General features: G+C 37.8%; 1 protein-coding gene across 50 annotated transcripts in view; it reads left to right on the plus strand.

Annotated features, from left to right (window-relative positions):
• LOC114480326 (receptor-type tyrosine-protein phosphatase delta) overlaps positions 1-24,050 on the plus strand; it is a 486,676-nt gene that overhangs the window by 430,482 nt on the left and 32,144 nt on the right. For 22 of the 50 annotated variants that reach the window (XM_028474351.1, XM_028474374.1, XM_028474368.1 and 19 more), the window contains 14 exons: positions 3,288-3,557; positions 5,607-6,188; positions 7,385-7,530; positions 7,627-7,771; positions 9,304-9,609; positions 10,529-10,722; positions 10,925-10,951; positions 12,260-12,377; positions 13,453-14,040; positions 14,485-14,585; positions 15,468-15,724; positions 17,582-17,675; positions 20,863-21,072; positions 23,499-23,659. In XM_028474351.1, coding sequence (XP_028330152.1) covers positions 3,288-3,557; positions 5,607-6,188; positions 7,385-7,530; positions 7,627-7,771; positions 9,304-9,609; positions 10,529-10,722; positions 10,925-10,951; positions 12,260-12,377; positions 13,453-14,040; positions 14,485-14,585; positions 15,468-15,724; positions 17,582-17,675; positions 20,863-21,072; positions 23,499-23,659 — 3,199 coding nt within the window. The remainder of the gene's footprint in view (positions 1-3,287; positions 3,558-5,606; positions 6,189-7,384; positions 7,531-7,626; positions 7,772-9,303; positions 9,610-10,528; positions 10,723-10,924; positions 10,952-12,259; positions 12,378-13,452; positions 14,041-14,484; positions 14,586-15,467; positions 15,725-17,581; positions 17,676-20,862; positions 21,073-23,498; positions 23,660-24,050) is intronic. The other 28 variants (XM_028474354.1, XM_028474378.1, XM_028474356.1 and 25 more) reach the window with 6 other exon arrangements.

Consider the following 24,050-nt stretch of genomic DNA (forward strand, 5'->3'; position numbering starts at 1 on the left):
TTCTCACTGACAACATAAATACCTCAGTGTATGTATGTATGTATTACAGTCCTGTATGTGATTTTTTTTTTACTTTTATGTAAGGTATTATGGATGGCCTTTGCATCCCTCTAAGGGTTTTTGAATAATCATCTCATCCTTTGCCCCTCAGTGTTTCATTTGCCTCTTAGATTAAACTGTTGAACAAAGAAAAGGAAATTTGAATGGGGAATAAATAAAATCAACTCCATTTGTTGTCTTAAATCGCAGTAATACTTCATGTGCCGCGCTTCCTTCAATGGGAATGCTTTAGCGCAGGAAGCCATCATCAACCACTGATATATTTAGAGCGTTATCCGCAAGATTTGACAAATGTAATGATATTTAAATGAGCGGAGTAATATTATGTCTGTGGGGAGTGTGAGCCAATTGGATATTAATTAAATATTGAGTGAGAGAAACGTTGTATTTAATAATGCAAGCCGTTCTCCTAGATCTCCTCTCTGGAGAACAGCGGTCTGCATAGCAAAATGAGCTCTGAGAATTAGTGGCAGGCAGCAGGAAGTGCATGAAGGTGAATGGCTTCACAAATCACTCGCTGAGACTTTTACAATTGAAAACGCAGCTCGACGAGAAGGACGGTCCATTAATGAGCATTCAATGGACATTTCAAAGGGACAAATTGTTTAACCTTTTGATAAAAGTTCGGGGCTAAATCTTGAAAAAAAAAAAAAAAAAATGACAGTAAATGAGTTTTAATACATCATACAGCAGCAACACTGACTGGTTGATTTATATCTTTGAATATTTTGTTTTCAATGCCCTAGACTTTATGGTATCTATTCCAAAATTGGTGCACAAATTCTCTTTATCGCTTGTTCCTCGGGTGCTGTTTAATTGGGACTGTGAGATTATCTCTGGTCTACTTAATTATAAGCCCCCACTCAACTCAGAATAAACAATGCACTTTTTTCATTATTTTAATGAAAATATGGAGAATTTTGCCTGTCTTTAGTTTAAAGCCACAAAGTTTAGCCCAATACAATTTGTGTATATCTTTTAAAATTGACCTTTTTTCAAATAACTTTCTGATCAAATATCTTTCTGATCACGGTACTCAAAATAAAAACAAAAATAAATAAAAACTAACTAATAATACCCCCCCCCCATGGAAATTGCTAGTTTACCCTCCTGCTTTAAAACAAGTTGTCACTTAATGTATTATTATTATTATTATTATTAATATTATTATTATTATTGGCTATAACTCATATCAGTGTTTGCCTTCCGAAATTCAACTTTTTTTTTTAATGCATGATGGAATTTCACTCTTTTTTTTTTAATGTCGTCCTTGTTTAGTAATGGTTGTTGCAAATAATACTTGAGTACATTTTAATATCCACTTTTTGTGAATGTGCATCCACTTGTGTTGTCAAATGATCTGAATAGCTCAAGCCAAGGTAACGATCCTTTAAGTAATCATAGCCTTTTAAAATATAAATTACACGTTGCATAATTGGTTCTGAAAAAGAAACATTAACCCTATTATTAGTGAGAAAGTTGTTGTAATAAATGCTAAATGTAATTCATTAGCTGTAATGAGTCCCACACAGTTACTTCCTATAATTAATTTACAATATTATGAAAATGCACAGATGATTAGCAGGATAAAGTCTTTTCATTTGGCTTAGAATCCATGACTACAAGCTGTACATTTTTGCTATTCTTTTAAAAATGTGCTTTATTTTCAAACTATTTTGTTGTCGATTTGAAGATTTCTATCACAAATTACTTCATTAGAAATAAAAGACAAAACTGTGACTAAGTATGATGATGTATTAGTGCCGCACAATAAAATAAAAAGAAATCTGAACACATACAAGATTAAAGTCGTAATATTTTGAGAATAAAGTCGTATTTTTACCTGTTGACAAGATAACTTGAAAAGTTTTGAACGGATTAGGGTGAAATTTTCAGGAAATGTTGATAATGGGACAAGGAATGGGTGATTACATTTTGGTGATGTTCTGGATTACCAAAAATGAGAAAATACCACTCGTGGAAATCACAATATGGGTGGATGTGCCTGCTCCTTTAAGCGCAGTGGCTTATGGGTAATGTAGTAGCAGTAGTGAAGTACGTGCTGTACTCTTTAAATCACAATTTGGGTGGAAATGAGCTACTTGGCAGAGGTCTACGCTCTCTGAGTGCTCGAGTTATGATAATAAAATCGTAATATTTCAAAATAAAAGTTTGAATATTTTGAGAATAGAGTTGTTTATAGTTCTTAAACTGATCACAGTGATGATGATGGGCTAAAAGGCTCAATAATTTGCCATGTATAATCTCACTAAATGTTCCACATTCTTCATAACGCACGAGTGACCGCAACATTCTGTTTGCATTTCAATTTCATGCTCATAAAATTACGACTTTATTCTCAACATTTTACAACTTTAATCTCAAAATATTACAACTTTAATCTCATTAAATTACAATGTTATTAAGATACAACTTTATTCTCAAAATATTACAACTTTAATCTCATTAAATTACAATGTTATTAAGATACAACTTTATTCTCAAAATATTACAACTTTAATCTCATTAAATTACAATGTTATTAAGATACAACTTTATTCTCAAAATATTACAACTTTAATCTCATTAAATTACAATGTTATTAAGATACAACTTTATTCTCAAAATATTACAACTTTAATCTCATTAAATTACAATGTTATTAAGATACAACTTTAATCTTAAAATATTACAAATTTAATCTCATTAAATTACAATGCTATTAAGATACAACTTTATTCTCAAAATATTACGAACTACATCTCCTAGTACCCAGATTGTTTTCATATATTAATATGACCCTAATACGCCGTTGTAACTAAGCTTTATGACAGATAATCTATTGATTTGAGCCATGATTGCGTAACATTTGACAGCTCCAGCTTTGGCTGAACGCTGGATGCACAGAGTCACATTCCTCTGTGTGTGTGTGTCTACACATCTTTGTTATGTGAGTAGGAAGCAGCAAACTATCAAGTGTAAGTGTACAGTTGGGGTTGTTTTACTGCATTCAACTATAAATTGCCGTTGACCGACCAGCACCATGTGTAACAATATATCTGTTGTAATAGTGATGCATTACTTGGGGTACAGTGCTTATGTCCATTACACGTTATTCATCTCACAAACATTTTTTTTTTTTTTTTTTTACCAATGTAAACAGTTTTTTTTTTTTTTAATATATGGATCATGTCTGACTTTTAACCATTTGTTTCGTGTTGTTTCAGTCCGCCGGGTGCCACCGCGATTCTCCATACCGCCCACAGACAATGAGATCATGCCAGGCGGCAGCGTCAACATCACTTGTGTGGCAGTGGGTTCCCCTATGCCTTATGTCAAGTGGATGCTGGGTGCTGAGGACCTGACTCCTGAAGACGACATGCCCATTGGGCGAAACGTCTTGGAGTTGACAGATGTCCGGCAGTCGGCCAACTACACCTGTGTGGCCATGTCCACGCTCGGGGTGATAGAGGCTGTGGCACAAATAACGGTGAAGGGTAAGTGTGTCCAATAACCAATGTTCTTAAAGTGGAGAACAGAAGAAATCAGATTTAATTTTAAAAAGTTGTGTCAAAGTTTAGTGGGAACTAACCGTAATATCTTACAGGGGCTTTTTGTCATGAGTAAAATATCCAAGGCTGGAGTGCTCGTGTAGTCCTTTAAGACAGGGGTTCTCAACCTTTGTGAGACACTGGGAGATGCCAGATGCCTTCAAGAAACGAGAAATATTTTTTCAACAATTTGAGCCCATTATTTTTAGTATTTTTCTGCAGAAAAATCAGCTTATTTTTTGCACCATGTTGAGGTAAAATCAGTCAAAGATAATAACAATAACAATAACTCGAACCATGCACTATTGTGCACAAAAAGGTAGCAATTCAACCTAGACCAGGGGTTCTCAACCTTGGGGTCAAACTAGGAATTATTTTTAACAATTTGATTCCATTTTTACAATTTTTCTGCCACTAAACCAAACTTGCCATATTTTAACATGTTTTCATCACTTTTTCTTGCTATAGTTTTGCTCCTTTTAATGCATTTTTGCTAGATTACTCCCATTTCTGCCATTGCGCCATCAAATTGTAATCCCTTTTCTGCACATTTTTTCCACTTTTAAGTCAATTTTGGCACTTATAAACCCTTTCAACCATTTTTCCCATTTAATGTCACATATGTTTACCCAATATTGTCACTTTTAACCTCTTTTCACCATAATTCACGTTCACTATTTTTCATGCCCATAATTTGCCAGTTTAAACTAATTGTTCCATAATGATACTTTGAACCCTTTTTAACATTTTTTCTGATTGTTTTTGGCCACTGTAATTTAATCAATTTTGGTGGTTTTTAAAATCACATTACACCATCTTTTTTTTCTCCACCTGCTTTGGTCACTTTTAACCCATTTTATTTCTGAATAAAACAAGAATTTACATTTTTAAGATAACTATATACTATGGCCCAAATAATAAACTTCCTGGATCACAGTGGATATTATCCAGATAAATAAATAAATGTGGTTATCACAGATTCATAGAACAATGGACCATCATTTGGGCCCCAAAAATCTCTCCCCTTTATTCCCCCTTACAGACGGCCCTGTCTCCACATGACTGTTTTTCAATGTTCATGTCTGTGTTCAACCACCTCCAGGTACAGTGGGGGTCCCCGGTTTCTGAGGCCTGTATTTTAGGGGTCGCGGGCTGAAAAGGTCGAGAACCACTGCTTTAAGAAGCGTACTTATCTTTTACTGACAAATCGGCAATATTCCATAACACTTTAGACAAGCCCTGGCACAGTCTGAGATTTAATGCCCAGATTGAAATTACGCAAAGGTGCTCATCTCCTGGGTGGAAGGCTAAAATGACACAAGCTCACAGTCGAGAGGAGCGTGTCTGTTGGTGGATGAAATGCAGTGACGACTGCTCTTGTACTTATCCGAGTACAATCCTATCCATACTGTAGCCAATCAAAAAGATATAGCAGATTGCTGTAGCCATGTTCACATGCACACTGGGGACAGCCTGATATATATATATATATATATATATATATATATATACACACACACGCACGCACGCACGCTCGGTTTTGTTTTTCTGAGACCCCACTGAGATATTAGTCTCAATATAACCGTGTGGCAGGAGCTGCCCCAGAAGTACACTTCAATGGGCATTAAAAGACAATCTACTGCCCTGATATCTTTTGTTATGTGCCACATCGTGGGGAATTAAAGTCATAAATTTACCTGTTTAATTATTGAAGTGATAAGGAACTTGAAAATCAATGAATAATAGCAGTGATAGTCGTACATTATGTACGCAAGGCAGTTGATTACTTGTGTGTGTATCCATTTTGAAGAATATTGAACGCTTACCTACTGTATATCGGGAAAGCATTAATTTATTTGAACAACACATTGAAACACAGTCTCTGCTGCATGCAATGTAAAATAAATGAATCCCTTGATGCAAGGTATTCTAATGTTTTCTTGTTATGTAGGATTTACATTTTAAGTGATATTTATGTGATTATTACTTTTGCAGCATTGCCCAAGGCTCCTGGAGTTCCTGTAGTGACGGAGCGCACTGCCACCAGTATAACACTGACCTGGGACTCCGGAAATCCAGAGCCAGTGTCCTACTACATCATCCAGCACAAGTCCAAGTACTCTGAGGACCTGTATAAGGAGATAGATGGTGTAGCCACCACTAGGTACAGTGTGGGTGGCCTCAGCCCTTACTCAGACTATGAGTTCCGAGTGGTGGCCGTGAACAACATTGGGCGAGGGCCCCCCAGTGAGAGCATAGAAGCTAAAACAGCAGAGCAGGCACCCAGCACTGCTCCTAGGCAGGTCCGAGGTCACATGATGAGCGCCACCACGGCTGTCATCCAATGGGACGAGCCAGAGGAAGCCAACGGTCAGATAATGGGCTACCGAGTCTACTTCACCATGGACGCATCCCAACACGTCAACCTCTGGGAGAAGCAGATCGTTCGGGGGGCGAACTTTGTCACCATACAGGGCCTGATCCCAAACAAGACCTACTACATCAAGGTGTTAGCCTATACCTCAGTGGGAGATGGTCCACTCTCTCCAGACCTTCAAATCATCGCAAAAACAGGAGGTGAGTTTGCTTTCACCTACATTCCAACAGTTCAACTCTTTTATTCCAGACAGATTGACTATCAATCGTTAGAATTACTTCAGAGCCAACTAGAAAATAAAATGTATACATTTACACCAGGGGTCACCAACACGGTGCTTGTGGGCACCATGTAACCCACATGGACCATGTGAGATGCCCTCAGGAGCTTTAGTCACCATTGAACTTCATCTAAAAGCTGATTTACTTTCCAGGGTTTAAACTCACAAAGATAAATACATGCGACAGACGTAGTTAGTATTTAGTCGAGTTAAATCCTGCCGCACATTAAGAAGTTTCAGTATTAAATTAACCATCTTTAAATGTTTATTTTCATAGAAACATTGTGACAAATGTTTTTAAATGCTGCAGATTTGGTGTTGGGGTTGTGGTATGTATAATAATGTGATGAATAAAATATATATTTTGTAATTTTATATGTACATTTTAGAATTGATTTGTTCTGTTTTTTCACAAGCTCGGTCAAGTTTGTCCAGAAATGCACGTCTGTTGGTGCTGATGGAAACGATCCTGAAAGCAATCACAACAGTTGCTATAGTAGCGCTTGCAATATAAACCAATTAAAAAGCGCAAAAGTCTTCCATGTGTTTGCAACTCAATGCTGATTGATCAATCACATTGACAATTTTATTTGTTTGTTTTCTCTCATGCTTTCTCCTTCAACATGCCAAAGAGAAAAACTATTTTACAATTTAACGTTAATTTAAAATGTTGCTTATTTTGACTGATGGCCACTTTAAATTTGGTTCAGCCGTTGCAATAATACATTTCATCCAAAAGGGAAAAAAAAAATTGTAATTCCTGTGAGCTTTTTTCATTACAAATAAAAGCATATGCAAATTGTTTCTTTTGAAAATCAGTCATCGTCTTTGGTTTAATTACTGTCCCGGTTTTGGGTTTTAATAATCTGGTCATCCTAACCAAAACCCTTTGACCAAATAAACCCTGTGTTTGCATCTGACCAGCAACCCTAAAGCTTGACTGTGTCTCATTCATCCAAAGCGACACAACAGAAGCAAGTCGACGATAGGAAGCTACATTTTCTGAAAGACTTCAACAAAAAAGCTGTTTCAGTCACTTGAATAGAGAGGGGAATATGTTTGTGATCACAATGGGTGTTGGAGAGTAACCAAATTCTTCATCTGTTGCATTTCCAGTTCCTTCTCAACCGACTGACTTCAAAGGAGAAGCTAAATCAGAAACTAGTATTTTACTATCGTGGGTCACCCCAGCACAGACGGGACAAGAGAATCAAGTCACTGGATACGAGCTAATGTACAGAAAGAGAGAGGACAAGGAGGAGGTAACTTCTTCTGTTTCTACATTATCCAAAACATAAAGACCTATAGCTATTTACAAGATGGATAGTTTTTGCTTAAAATCAAACTTTTCTGTGCAGAAACGCATCAGCTTTGAGCCAACGACAACATACCTCCTGAAAGAGCTGAAGCCCTTCACTACATATACTTTCCGTCTGGCTGCTCGTAGTAAACACGGAGTTGGTGCTTACACCAGCGAGATCTCAGCAGAAACTCCACAGACACGTAGGTCTTCTTCCTTATCTGACTAGAGTTTAAACTGTTTGGCGAGGAGCACATTTTCAAATGCATTCCAAAGTTTAGGTCTGATGGTAAAATCCAAAAAGTGACAAATACGTCAGGAAGGTCTTTCGAAGCACAGATAAGGGAAATAAGATTTTTTTTTTTTTTTTTTTCCTTTGAACGGGTTATGCATTTGAAAATAGCAAAGATGTACACAAAAAGTGGAATGTTTATTGTAAATCTAAACTCACCATGCAGTTTTGACTTAGACAATGTCGCATGAAGTATGTCATCTTTTCTTGTGAAGTCTGGAGACAAGGTTAGGTAATGTGTTATTCTCCCACCCAACAGAATAGACTCAAATGAGTTAAAGATATTGACTTTAAGGGTGGTTTCAGTTTTTTTTTTTTTCACTTCTAGAAACACTTGTCTCCTGACGTCACACATCAGTCAAAACAGAGTGGAAACATATTGAGACTGAGCTTTCTATGTTTATTCAGTAGCAAAAAAATATTAAATCTGTGCATCAAAAGTGACTTTTGGCTGTCACGTGAACATTTAATCCTGATTTGAATCAAGATACCGTACTTTTGGACTTACAATGTCATAGAAAGCTCAAAAGAAAGAAGTTTCTTTGTAGGCAGGGACGTGTTCAACCCAAAGACCTCAGATTTATGAAGTATGTCACAGCTCAATGACTTGATTTTTATCTCAAATTTTAAATGAATTTAAAGACGATGTTTAAGGTGTTGGTTTTCAAAAACGACTCAAACAAGTTAGCTGTGATCTACATAAATCTGAGGGCTGTGAAAGACAAGAACAGAGAAAAGGTAGGTATACAAGCACCAAGAAAATATTACACTCACATTACACACAAATCAAAAGTGCATGCCAGTGTTTATAATACTAAATCAGTCATGTCTCCTTGGGAAGCTCTCTGTTGTACAATCAGGCTTTTACCACAAACCAACAGGCTTCGGAAAGGTTGGTGACAAATACCATATAATTTCTCCATTTTAAAACGAGTTGCACCATCAACCTTTATGTTTTTGGATTGCTGGTAACTGCTTGCAAATATTTATACGAGGTATTTCTACTATAGTTTGCCCTTTAAAAATAAGTTACGATTAAAGGGCAGATGGGAAAAGTTTGTTCTCTTTGTTTGTTGTGCATTTTTTCAAAGCAAAGGTAGGTTATTTTAAAGGAAATGCTGTTTTCGTTTTTGTCAACACAATCTAATCATCATTAGTGTGTGTATTATTTGTGTTCATCAATTTGTTTTTGTAAAGTTTCTTTGATTTAGAAAATATATATACATATTTGTCCATACAAGATTTTTGTGTTTTTTTCCCTCATTTTGTTTACTTTTATTTTTTCTTTCTATTCTTTTATGTTTTGTCAATCGTTCCATCATCATCACCCTGATCGAAACCAAACCTGAATTACCTTTCAAACCCCATGAATGGCCTCACAAAATATAAATACAAACAAACAAAAACTTCTTGCAACTGCTCCAAAACCAACCCTCCCACCAGAACCCTCAGGTGCTCCTCAGGACATAAAGTGCTCTAGCCCCAGCTCCACCACCATCCTGGTAAGTTGGAGGCCTCCCCCACTGGAATTACAAAATGGGATCATAACGCAATACACCATCTACTATGCTGCAACCGAAGGGGAGGAAACAACTGCTCGTCATATCTTCAGCATCCCTCCGGAAAGCTCCAAGTACCTTTTGGAAAACTTGGAAAAATGGACAGAGTACCGTGTGACGGTCACTGCTCACACAGATGTTGGAGCAGGACCAGAGAGTCTGCCACAGCTCATCCGCACAGAGGAGGATGGTATGTGTTCACTGTAACTAAAACCCAAAGCTGCAAAATCCAGCGCGCACCTTCTTAACCTCTGCCAGCAAATACTAACAACACTATCCTTTTCGACAATTTCCTCTTTTTGCAACACCTTCTGTCTGCAACTAATCAGACTGCTGCTGCCCAGTCATACTTTTAACCCAATTTTTGGACAATGCTTCTTTTTGACCCCCTCAAATTGCGACTCATGAACCCCTTTTTGGCTTTTTTTGTTTTTTGTTTTTTCCTTCGCTGCAGAATTTCAACAAATGGTATTGGCGTTTTTCTCCACAGGCCTTTAACTTCCAATCCCAACTGTCATTTTTTTGACACTATCCCTGTATTTTTTTTTTTTCTCCCTGAAACAATTTTTAAGGAACAAGTTCAGGGCAGTGGGAAAACTAAAAATGGAAGATTTTTTTAAGGCCATTTTTTATTGCTTTCATGTGACAGATTCATTTATTTTATTTTATTTTGACCTTTCACCATAGCCAAAATCAACTTGAAGTGCTTCAACCATCTGAAGCTCTGAAAGCCTAATCTTTGGCTCCATTTTTTTTTCTATTTTGAAAATTATAAAGAAAAGAAAAACATTTTTTTTTTATTCCATGTTTTGAAAAAGTCACTCTACCCATTTTTAATGTTTTAAGCTGAGGTCTGCTGTCAGACCTAGTTTTTGTTGGGTTATTTTTGGCTGTTTTTACCCCTTACCATTGTTGAAATATTGATGTCATGCAGTCTTTGTTGCAGTCTGCTGCACTTTTGTGATTTTTTTTTTTTTTTTTTTTTCACACTGCAGCGTTTTGCCTCATGGCTTTGGACAACATTTGAGAAAAAAAAAAAAAAAAACGGCGGTGATTGGGGGGTGTCTTTAATTTTTGACTTTTTTTTCTATCCCATGGTGTTCCTCCAGTGCCTAGCGGGCCACCTCGTAAAGTTGAGGTGGAGGCTGTCAACTCCTCATCAATTAAAGTGATCTGGCGCTCACCGATGCCCACCAAACAGCACGGTCAGATCCGAGGGTACCAGGTGCACTATGTCAGGATGGTTAATGGGGAGCCCACAGGACAGCCAGTCATCAAGGACATCCTGATTGATGACGCCCAGGTACGACACAGTAAACCACCTCATCTCTCACATACACATAGTACTGCTCTTTCTGCCTTGCAGACTGTTCACCTTCATGTATTTTAATCTACAGATTTAATAAATATCAACTCAAAAACATTTTTCCTACTTGCTATTCGTGTTTGTGTGTGGTCTTATATGTTGTTTCTTCTCTTTCTCCATGTTCGGATTTCATAATCAGTGGGAATATGATGATTCAACAGAACATGTGAGTTGCTCTTGTGATTTCTTCTTGCGATATCCTGCATAAAATGTGTTACCACTTGGTTTTTATGGAAAGTTTGACCTTTTCTATTTTAGCAATTTGCAAAAAAAAAAATAAGACTAAGGCGTTTCATGTCATTTCACAAATTTCTCACGCACTTCAGTCTATAAAAAATTCTGAAATTGTTTTGTGATTAATTAATAGGCGTTTTTAGTTTGATTGGACGAATATTTTTTGAGATATGGCCAATTTAGTGAGGTATGGATGTGACGATTTCCACTCCATTTTCAGCTTAAAATATCTCAGGAACTACACCACATAGGAAAGTGACATTTGGTATAATAATACAGCTCCACCTCCACTCTCAGAATAGTATCTGCTATAAATCCTATCACATGGTCATGCTAGCCCCTAAAAATTGGAAAAAGGTTTGTCGGGGTTTGGGGCTGGAACATGTTTGGGTCTTCAGTTTACAACTTTGCATATTCCTCAGCTCCCTGTAATTTTATCAGCTTTGAGAAATATACATAGACTGTTCACATCATTAATGATTAGTCAGATATATACATTGGTTCTTGGGCGACAGTCTCTTGAAATCCAAAAAATTACTATTTTCATTGACCCGTAACTGCATCTGGGAATGTAAGAAAAAAAATCTGATATCTGTTTTGATTTATAGTTGTAAGATTACTATCTCTTGGAATATGAATTTATTTTTATTTTGGACCCCAACTTTGGCGCTATTTCACCACTCATTGATTTAAAAAAAAACCCATTGTAGCTTGTCTCTTTGTCTTCTAATCATTTATTGTATATTAGTTTATCACATGTCCACCTGATAGGATGTACAGCAGATCGTTTTCGTTTATTTCGAGGGATACATTTTTGAGATATTGGAAGCTGAAAATGGGATAAACAAAACGACATACCCTCACTAAATTGTACATATCTCAAAAAATATTCATCCGATCAAATTAAAAATCTACAGTGTGTTTATTGAATTATTGAGGAGCAATTTGTAAAAAATTCTGAATTTTTTGAGACCAAAGTGCGTGGGAGGTCCTGAAAATTTGTGAAAATGAAATTAATGTTGTGCTTGTGTGTCATTTGAATTTTTTTGCACTTTCTTTACATAAAAATAAAATCCATTTGTATTTTGTGTATTTCTTTGTGGTGAAGTAAACAATCATTTACTCTATGTGGGGAAAAACATGCGTCACTAATACACCACACTCGGGCATTTCTTCTCGTTCTGATCATCAAATCATGAAAATAAGTGCTACAAGACTTAAGTCGTGTGTGTCTTTACAGGAAATGATCATCAATGAGCTGCTGGCTGAGACCACCTATTCAGTTACAGTGGCAGCCTACACAACAAAGGGCGATGGTGCACGCAGCAAAGCTAAACTGATCACTACCACTGGTGCAGGTAAAAGTGCTGTTACTGGTGATAAATAGCTCGAGGGTCTCTGCGGATAGTCTATCACACTTAACTGCATAACACAAGGAGGGAAACATTATACACTATGCCAAACATTATTTGCACTTGTCAGTGAGCATCCTAAGTGTGAATGTAGCTAATTGCTGTTTCATTAGAAGCAATAAATCTCACCCACTGGTATGACAAGGCGATGTTTAAGGCATTTCATAGAAAATGTTGCAGTAGAAAAGGGCAGAGTGAATTTAAGGGCAATGAAGAAGATGAAGTTTTACCTCATTTCACCTTGTTGTTCTGTCACAATAATATTGACCATGGTTACATGATGTTTTTTAATTAATTATTCCAAATTAAAGTGTTCTGCTTCGTGTTTGAATGAAAACAGTAATTTTGAACTCAAGTTTACATGGAAAATAGGTTTATTCGGCTTTATTCAATTTCGCTTTAAGTCTGGGGGTTGGGAAGGGTTCTGATTGGACAGAAGGAGAACGTGATCTATCACGTCTATCAAAAAAAACACTTATTTTTGGCTACAACATAGAAGACCACTTGAGAACTGGTTTCACTTTTATTTTGATTGTAGTTTTGAAGCAGCAGATTGACAATAACATAATAGTTCACTTTGGTCCACTGAGCAGGAGACGGCGAAAGGAACTACTCTCCGGTAAATAAAGCTCAGTAAAACTAATTTACTATTAAACTATTAAATAAATAGTCTCGGCTCGAGTCCGAGCGGCCATCTTGGATTATGCCGTCACAGCGAGTCAACGCGACTGGCATGCGCAGAACGACCAAAATTAACTTAAAGCGGAATTCAGTGTTTACAAGAACAAGGAATGACTTAATTAGGAATTCAAATTGGAATAAACCACCTAATTTGGATTTAAGTTGAATTCGGAATTGCATTTTTTTCAGAATTAAGTGTCAGTTTAAAGAGGATTTAACTTTTATTCTGAATTAAAGGGGAATTAAAGCTCTCATGTAAACGTGGCCATTGCGGATGGTGATTATTTGTTATTTAGATCTTTGTTGAAATTTGCTTTTGTTCCTTCCGTTGATATTCCAGTTCCTGATAAACCACGACTAATGGTCAGTACCACCAACATGGGCACGGCTCTCCTTCAGTGGCATCCTCCAGCTGTAACACATGGGCCCCTGCAAGGCTATCGACTCCGCTTTGGTCGCAAAGACGTGGATCCCCTGACTGTCATAGAGTTCCCCGAGCGTGAAAACCACTACACAACCAAAGAGATCCACAAGGGAGCCTCGTACACTTTTCGCCTCTCGGCGCGCAACAAGGTGGGCTTCGGTGAAGAAACGGTCAAAGAAGTCACCACAACTGAGGATGTTCCGAGTGGTTATCCCCAAACCATTACCGCAGAGGGTGCAACCACTGGTACTATTCAAGTCAGCTGGCAACCCGTTCTGCTGGCAGAGCAAAACGGCCAAATAGTGAAATACGCTCTGCAGTACAAAGACATTAACAGCCCTCGCAGCCCGTCGGAACTCTTCATCACTGCCCCGGAGTCAACGGTTATCCTGGATGGCCTTAGAGCTGATACCACTTATGATATTAAAATGTGTGCCTTCACCAGCAAGGGCTCTGGTCCTTATAGCCCAAGTGTCCAATTCAGAACACAGCCTGTGGATCAAGGTAGGATCAGTCCCTCAACATTTCTTAGCCCTTTCCCTTTTGAAACCAACCTTTCCTGGTCAGCCCTTTTTTACCCACAACATCTTCCTCAAAGCCCAACATTGCAGAAATTGACCTAATATCGGACTAACCAGAAGACTTCTGTATTTCCATGTTGGCCATTAATTACCTTTGATCAAAGCACACATTTAAATACTCACATGGTGTAAGTATTTATGTCTCTTTGTGTCTTACCGGTTAAGCAAAGGTCAGTCATAAATTAAAGAGCTGGTGTTTGCATGAAGGTAAGACGACAGTGCTCAGTTCAGTATAGTGCTTCTTTTAGCCTGGTTTTAAAAGGCAGCATCATCAGGTAAGCACTGGAGGAAGCAGTAGCAGTAGATAAGGAGAGGTTGTCGTTTTTTTTTTTTTATGTCTAAATCATTTGATCCCCCTTTCTTTTAGCAGTGTTTGCAAAAAATTTTCACGTGAAAGCTGCCATGAAGTCGTCCGTACTACTGACGTGGGAAATCCCCGACACTTACAACCCCGCTCAACCTTTCACGGTCAGCCACAGTTAGTGACACACGTTGTTAACCCTCCTATTATCCTCAAATATTACACATTTTACCCTTGGGGTCAATCTGACCCCAGGGATATTTGCCTCCATAAATGATTTTCAGAAAATGCACCAAGTGTCCGTGTCAGGCACTTTGTTTATTTTTTGAATACATAAATAAATCTTTAAAAATGAAACCTTGACCTGTTCTCTAGCGCCACCATCAGGCCAAATGTTTAAATCTTGAATAGTTGTCATCCAAATCGTCTCAAATTTACTGACAACATTAATGACCACATGAGTATGGACACTGTCGCAGACATGGGCAACTGGCTAGAATTGTAATTCAAAAAATGAATATAAATAATAATAAACAAAATATACATAATACACATGCTCAGATTACCATCATTCTAAATGCTGACATGAATGTTGATAATGTGGCCCTCAGATCAGATACAATCACTTTTTTGTGGCCCCCGCTGTGACAGAGTTGCCCATCTCTGCCCTATTGGTTGTGGTGATGATATGACCTTTCCTGTAGTGCCACAATCAGGGATGTAAGGTCACACATGGGTCACACACAGACAGAACAGATCTACACAGCTAAAATAGCTTGGGGTCAAATTGACCCCAGGGGAATGTGCGCAATATGTGTTCAGCACATTGAAAAAACATCATGATATTCTTATGCTTAATCAATCATAACCAGAAAATTAGCAAAAGCAAAAGAAAATAAATCCACTTCTATTTTTGAAGGATGAACATTGAATGGGGTCAAATTGACCCCAAGCATAATAGGAGGGTTAAAAAAGCCCCTAGTTTACATATAGAGCTGCTACTACCTGAAGCTCATACATGACGTTGGTGTTAACACATTGGTCTACAGATCCTCTACGATAACGGACAGAGCGTGGAGGTGGATGGGAAGCTAACGCAGAAGCTAATCACTGGCCTTCAACCTGAAACCCAATACTCCTTCCTTCTGACTAACCGTGGTAACAGTGCTGGAGGTCTTCAGCATCGCGTGTCCACCATGACGGCTCCGGATATCATTCGCACTAAACCCTACCTGATTGGCAAGACCAACTCTGATGGTATGGTGACTGTGGAGCTACCAACAGTGGAGACATCGGAGAGAGTACGGTAGGACCTCACTAAGAATAGTGATATCTGCTTTGTGAACGTAATCTCAATGAGTTCCGAATTTAATGTCAACTTTGTACCTCAAGCAAAAAGTATTTCTTTAAAGTACATTTAACTTGTAAAGAAGGTGCTTCGGTGGAGCATACAGAATCATTCCCCATCGGCTGCTAACGCCCTTTTAGCAGATTATTATTTCTCGCTGATGCTTTCAGATTGAAAAAAAAAACAAAACATGTTAACTCGATAGCTGACCTTGTCAGGAGTAATTTTTCCAAAGCAGTCATTTATATTCATCCCTGCATTTTGGTGTATTATCCACTTCACCTCTGTCATCACACAGTGAATCAGGCCTGGCTCATTTAAACATGCTTTTCTAGGCTCTATAAAGTCTTTTATAGACTTTCCACAAAGACCTGGGTTGTCAGAGGGCCAATGAACACATCCGATAGCAAACTGAACCTTCAATACCTTCTTGGGTTTTTTTTTTTTTTGTGATCTTGCAGGATGCACTTTGCCCACTGTCTCCCTTGCTGGAGCCTTTAGCTAATTAGTTTCCCATTAGCCTGCCACACTGCCATCCTGGCTAATGCTAGCTTGTTCAACATCCAAACGAGAAGCTTGAAGGTAATTTCTTGAGTTTGATCAAGGCTCGTCAAACTTCTGTTAGTTGTTAATTGTTCTGGACGTGTTGAGAAAATACAGTGTAACATACAGAAATAATACAAATGTTGGGATATAATAACCATTGCATGTCATTATGCTGAAGCTGAAGATGTACACTGTAAAGACACATTTTGACTAAAAATGTTAAGAGTGACTTATTAAAAAAAAAAAAAAAAAAAAACGAGGAAGTGGTATCAAGCTGATCCAGACTATTGAAGAGATTTATCTGGGGAGACTGATGCACATGTTTAGGGGTTCCCGCGGAGCCTTAAAAAGTCTTAAAAGACCTTAAATTCATGATTTTAAAAATAAGCCCTTAAAATTTTTTAAATCAATGTTTCAAAAGTGTTAAATTTTAACACTTAAGTATGTTTTTATGATTGTAATTAGTCTCACATTTCAAAATATATGGTAACATTCGCTTTAAAAAATATACTGTATATATTTTACCGAAAACATCGCGCAATCACGACAGCGCAAAACAAACTTCAAAACAGTGGCGTGGTTGCAGCAAGACTCTGTGCAGATGCGCGTCATGCTTGTCGCAACTTTCAACAACATGGGAAAACTAAAATTTTATGAAAACTGCCTGTCCAACTAATAGTTTTCTTAATCTTTATGTATTTTTTCTTTGTATTTTTGTTGTTGCTTCATAGATTTCTGGCTATTTTTGTAGTCATATTGTGTGCTTTAAGTGATTTTGTATATTTTACTGTCATTTTGTGTATTTGTGTGTTTTCTTTGGTGGGCGCCAGTTGCACGTCTGAAAAAATGTACCCTAACCCTATGTAATTTGCTTTTTTCCACCCCCTCAGTTGTGCTTACTGTGAAGATGGTCTTAAATTAAATTTCAAATGGCATTAAAAAGTCTTAAAAAGTCTTGAATTTAGTTTGACTAAAGCTGTAGGAACCCTGTGTCGAGACTGCACAGATCCCAGTTGGAGGATAAATGGGAGAATAGGACATTATACAGGAATGAGAGCAGCAAAGTGAACTGAGAGGAGACGTGTTGACAAAGTGTGATTTAAAATCCTTTTTGCCCTGTATTTTTTTTTTTGATTGTATTTTATATTTTGTTTTAAATTGATTTATTTACTTTTTCTTTTTAATTTTATGATTGTTCTAAAACAAATAAAAAGAAAGTTGAAATAAAAAGTTTTACAATAATATGCCCCCTCTGTCTTTGTATTCCAGCGGCTATTACATCGTCGTCGTACCATTAAAGAAGCAGCGTACCGGCAAGTTTTTCAAACCATGGAACAATCCAGACGAGATGAATCTCGAGGAGGTACGTTTCAAGTAAAGAACAACGTAGAATTTCACAAAAGGAAAGTCAAACGCGACTTTTAAAATCAAAGTTTTTTAACTTTATAGTTGGTGTACTCAGCTTCTTAATTATCCAGACATAAAATGTGTGCATATACAAGGCCTTTTTTTTTTGCTCCAAAGAGGAGAATATAAATTGATGCAAGTTAAGAGGGCATGAGAAATAAGAGACGAGTTGCACTGATTGACGCAAATAGCTGCAGAGAGAACTGTTCATATGGAAATGAGAACATGAAGTAGCCATCAAGAGCACAGCAAACTCAACCCCCATCCCCACCTCCTCCTCCACCTCCTCTTTTGTCTGAGGTAATTACCTGAAGAGCTGCATCAGGCCTTCATGTCTCTTCTCATTCCAGGCTAAAAAAAAAAAAAAACCCTGGCTACTGCATATCCACACAACACTTGAAAACTTTTATATTTAGTATGCCGAGATAATTTAGCCTCTTCCTGTGCACTGCATGCATGATGAAACGTCTGAGCAAATAAAAGGCTTTTACCACGAGGTAGTTAAAACCTCCATGATGTTTCCTTCAGGGGTTGCATCGTAGGCAGGGTTGGGGTCAATTACATTTGGAATTGTGTAATTGACAATCAGTTACAATTATGACATAATTAGGGTCAGAAGGCCATACTGGCCGTAGGAACCTGTTGTTCTTGCTTTTCTTGGGTATTTTCGGTTTTGCCCCTGAGAATTCCCAAAGTCTCACCAAAATTCTCAGGCCTGCTGAACAATTAGATATTTTGGCGCAATGAAAAAAATTGCTGAAAAAATGCACGCACGGCGCGCATTACAGACGCCAAAAAATACGATGGAACCGCACGACCAACAGGTTTGCCCGATTCATACGAAATTCTCAAGATTAACAAAAAGTTACCCCCGATGACCACGCTCAAAACCAAACAGGAAGTCAGCCATCTTGAGTCAAAGGTCACAAATGGCGAAACGCATTTGGGCGAACTAGTCTGCGGGGTTTCATCCGATTCGCTTCAAACTCGACCAGAACACTTGGGACACACTGAAGATTAAAAATCATCAAAATAATTTCTAACGCATCTTTAACGGTTTGGTCGTGGCGCCGCCGCAAAGTTGCAATGCTAGTTTCTGAAGCACACCACAATTTAAAAAAACCCATAACTCTGACACACAAAGTTCAATTAGCCTCACATTTCACACAAATGACATTTGCTCAAGCCTTTTTATGACTGCCTTGAAATATTTCCAATCATGCCTTGCGTTTTCGACTGGCGCCATTTACGGTCATGTTTACTGTTCGAAAAATGCATATAACTCTAATCAAACTGCATCAATGCTCAATTGCATCAATTTTACATGTAAAAAGTTACATTATGACCCTGCCCAAAACCAAACAGGAAGTCAGCCATTTTGGGTTCATGGCGTTTCGATATAACTAAAAGCTGTACCATGGCTATTTTTCAATGGATTTGCATGCAATTCACTGAGAGTGATTTTTAACTGGTTTTCCCTTTCATACTGGGTTTTTTCGACCAGTGCCATTTGCACGCCATAATAGAAAAAAAACACTGTAACTCTCATTTACAACATTCAAACATATTTGATACACATGACGCTCCAGCCCTAAACAAGAATCAATGTAAAAAATTACCCATCATGCTTTGTGTTCTCAGATGGCGCACAACATAATAGAAAACCGCGATAACTCTCATATAGAAAGTCCAAACAGTCTCACTGTAATCATAATTTAACATGGATAATTGAAGACGTAATTGTAATTGAAAAATGTAATTAACCCCTACCTGATTGTAGGCGAGGAAAAAAAACAAACTAAAAAATGTTATCAATAACATTTGTGAAATCTTAATGTCAAGTAAGGATTTTTTTATGTATATTTGGTCGATTATGACCTGATTTCACATCAAAACGACAATTCGTCACATGTCTAAGAGGCTAAAAGAAAAACACATTACGCCTCATACAGCTCATGCCTATAGGAGCATATCTGAAGCCTTGACCGATTGCCCAAAAGTCACCCCTTCTGTCAGAAAATTTATTTGTTTGTCAATATTGGCACTCACCTTTTCACAACTTTTCCCAAGGGCAGTTAGATTTAGCCGTGTTGACAGGAGAGATGATTGAAGACATTATCTGCCAGCGCCAACAGCCCCACAGCCAAAACAGAGTGCGCACACACACACACACACACACACACACACACACACTGTGATGGGAGAGACAACCTCACACACACTAGCCCAATAGCATGCAAGGCAGAGTTATGCATTCAGAAGCCTGTGCACAACTAGCCAGGCATGATTAGCATAATTATCATCTCTACATTGTATGGGGTTTACACAAGGGGATGATATAAACGTGTATGAAGGACACCGTGTTTGATGCACACTATCAACATTAGTTTAGTGTTATCTTGCTTAAAATTAACACTAATAACTTCTGTTTAGAGCTACTCAGTTATATATTGTAGCATAAGTTTGATTCATTAGATCAGGTGGTGTCAAACTAATTTTAGTTCAATTTGACCGTATGTGGGCCACAGATTTTAGCTGTGTGAAAAACTGCAAATTCAACATTAATGTGTCCTGGTTTGCGCTTATTCGTATAAATGATATATAAATGATAATAAAGTATGTGAGTATATCGGTTCCTGCAGGATCTTCACTTAAATTTCCCTGATTTTGGGGAAATTATGTGGAATAATTTGAGATTTGAGATTTCTTTCAACAAATTGAGATTAAAAATGACTGCCGTCATGAGATATGAGAAGATTTTTTTTTGTATTTGGAGGGGGTGAGATATCTACAACTGAATTAGTAAGTCATTTACAAAATGTTTCGACCCACTTCTGGGTCCCGACCCACCAGTTGAGAATCGCTGCAATTAGATCATTAGAAATCTTTTGAAATTCTGACTGGAAAGAAAGTGCTTTTTTGCATCACACATCCATGTTTGTACAAAAGACAAAAACTAACTAAAGGATCTATTTTTGTTTCATACCTTTATTCTTTATAGTCTATTATATTAGTTCAAAATCTAAAATCAAACATATTTTAATAGCAAGAAATTTGAAATTACACAAGAACGCAAGATTTTTTTTTTCATGCTAAAATAATATCTTGTGTTGCAAACTGTGCATTTTTTTATCCTCCTGCAGCTTTTGAAAGAGATAAACCGCACGAGTAGAGGCCTGCGGTTCCAGAGGCAGGCAGAACCCAAACCCTACATTGCTGCCTACTTTAAGGAGCTGCGCAAAGACTTCACCCTGGGGGACGGAAAAATCTATGGAGACTTTGAAAACAAGCAACTCCAGAATGGCCAGGAATACATCTTCTTTGTGCTCGCTGTACTGGAGATGTCTGAAAATGTGAGCATGCTTTATTTTCTTATCCTTTCAGTGTTTTAGTTTAATGAGTTGGGTTTCATGCGTTCCATTGGGTTACGCCTTGGTCGTGGTTTTAAGGTCTGTGATCAGGAAAGTTTGCAGTTCATCGACAGAGAGGGTAAAGTGTTTCCTTTATCAGTGGAAGGTTGGAGTTCGTAGCAGTACAAAAATCGGACCCTCGCTATACTTTAGGGAAAGAAACCCCTCGAGACCTGATCCCAAGCATACCTTGATAACAGAGCTTCTCTTTAATTGCGTTCTACGTGCAGTTCCCCTTATCTCTGCTGCAGCAGCCCCTATGTGTGTGTATGTGTCTGGATGGAAAAGCCAGAAAGCCGCGTGATTAGGCCGCCGCAGACGAGATGATGAATTTGATGAGCTGCAGGGTCTATAGTGCTGCCTCACACTCTCCACTAACCCCTGACTTCAGGTAGAGCAGATACGATAATGACGGACAGAGGGAAATCTGTAATTTGCACAGTGAAGCATTTATTCGCCGTCCCACATGACTAGTTTTTTTTTTTTTTTCAACTCTTCTGTAATAAAATGGTTCAATTAAAGCTTCTGCATTGGAAAGATACTAAAGATAATTTGGAATAGTTAAATTGGCGGTTTGGATGAAATTACACACAAAAAGCCTCTAAAATGGGGTCTTATTAGTATTGCTGGTGGTGCTTTCGATAAGCTGTGCTCTGCAGAGTGGGAAAACATTTACTACATATTGATATTGTGTAAAAAATATTCGAAAAGAATGGTACTACCTTTATTGTTATATAAATACAATCAAATTTTTGATTAGCATCGCTATTCTATTAAATAAACGTAAAAAACAAACATATAAACCATCTTGATGCGTCTGCAGGGAGACTGAATAGTTGTGTTGCAGTGATTGACCCGAGTGTTTTTTGTCAGAACAAGTTGAAGCAAAGAGTGGGTGGTCAAACTGGGATGAGTGATGGGTGAGAGGTGATGGAGGCCATGGCCTGGAGAGGAAAGATGCTTCTTTCAGTCTGCATGTGTGGGATTAGTGTCTGTAGATGAGGCTGCAGGCCGTCTTTCTCTCTCAGGTAGGCATTGAAGTCCAATTCTCATTATTTAAAGAGTAACTAAAACCCCTAACCACTTTTATCTATTTAATATTTTGGCTTTTTTTTGTGAAAGCCAAAAAGCCAAAATACAGCGCTTAGGGGCGCCGCCATCTTGCAAATTTGGAGCCAGAGTCTGCACCCATTTAGCGTAGTGCCCTGATGAGTTACGCAGCCCAGCTACGCCACGAATTCAAGTATTCTCCCAACATCTTGTTCAGATGATCAGATCATAGAGGTTAGTACTAGTAGCTCAAAAAAGGCAAAACTGAACGGAAAAGTCGGCGTTCCTTCACCAAGTAACTGCTTATGCTATTCACAAAGGGAACTACGCAAGACCTGAGGCTGTCAATCGTCGTCATATGACGTCAAATCCCGTTTTTCAACCTCAAATAACTTATTTAAAACAAACTTTACAGAAAAATGAGCACTTAAACACAATGTAGGGTGATAATAACTAATGATCATAGCAGAGTTTAGATTTTACTTTTTACTTTAACTTTACAGTTTGACCCACATCCCATCCGTTATCATTGAGGAGGCGGGGTTTCTGACCTAAACTGCAGCCAATCAGCAGGGGGCACTCTAAAAATAAAAGCTTCACTTCCTTTTTTACAGTCTATGGTAAAAATGTAAGAGTGACTGCCCTCTATTGGTTGAAATACAGCTACTACAATCAAATTTTGATATTGGCTGAACCACCAATGTTAGCCACGCCCCTTTTATAAAAACTATCACCTGTTGACTGTAATCTGTGGTGAGTAGGTTGGATTGAAATAATTCTGAATAGAGAGGTTTAGTAAGTATTGGGTCATTAGTTATTATACCATAGATTGTTCTTTAGAGAGTTTATAGTATAGACTGGGCGTGTCTTAACTTATCCCGGAGCCCCGCCTATAATGAGGGCTTTTGTCAAAATTTTTTTAATTTTTTTTTGTTTCAATGAGATTTTAAGAAGGTATACATGAGATCTTTCAAAGACATATTGTTATTATAATGCATAATAAAAATGATTATGAGTATTTTTTTTTAAGTCTGTGTTCTAAAGAGGGAAATGAATAACAGCTTATTTATCTACTACATTGTATTTTGCTGTTACAAGGTAGATTCAAGGAAACGTTGAGTACTTTGAATATGTGTGTGCTCTTTTTTGAAAGTCAAAATATCGTCACCCTACTTTAATTAATCAAAAAATACATATTTGTTGGGGTAAAAGCTCAACAACTATTAAATGTAATTTTTAAAATTGAGTGCTAAAAAGTACTTTCCTAATATTAAATCGAAATGAAAACATTTTTTATGAATCAAACTTGTCTGTTTCAGATCATGTATGCGACCAGCCCCTACTCAGACCCTGTTGTTTCGGCCGACATCGATCCCCAGCCAATCATCGACGAGGAGGAGGGGCTTATCTGGGTGGTGGGCCCTGTGCTCGCCGTGGTCTTCATCATATGCATCGTGATAGCCATCCTTCTTTACAAGAGGTGAGGCTACAACATCGTGCAACTCACTATGAGCGCACAGATGTGAAGCAATGTGCTTTAGATAGATGGGATGTTCAAGTTATTACGCTACAGTGGCACCAGCTACACAAACACTGCTTGTGTATTTAAAATTCATGTGATAAGCGGGCGCTAAACGTTTATGTTCAGCTATTAAACATTTACCATTCATGAGCTAAGCTACTTCTACACACACGTCTTCAAGTACCACATTGAAATAGAATCTAAACGTACATTTGACTTAAAGTGTAAGAGGCTTTGATACTCAGATATTCCATGACCCCCAATAATATTTAAATCTCTCATGGGTAAATCCACACATGCTGCTGAGCACACTGTCAAACCATCTTGGTGTAGCTTCACAGTGACACGT

Source organism: Gouania willdenowi, chromosome 18, assembly GCF_900634775.1.
Source record: "Gouania willdenowi chromosome 18, fGouWil2.1, whole genome shotgun sequence".
Taxonomy (NCBI): Eukaryota; Metazoa; Chordata; class Actinopteri; order Blenniiformes; family Gobiesocidae; genus Gouania; species Gouania willdenowi.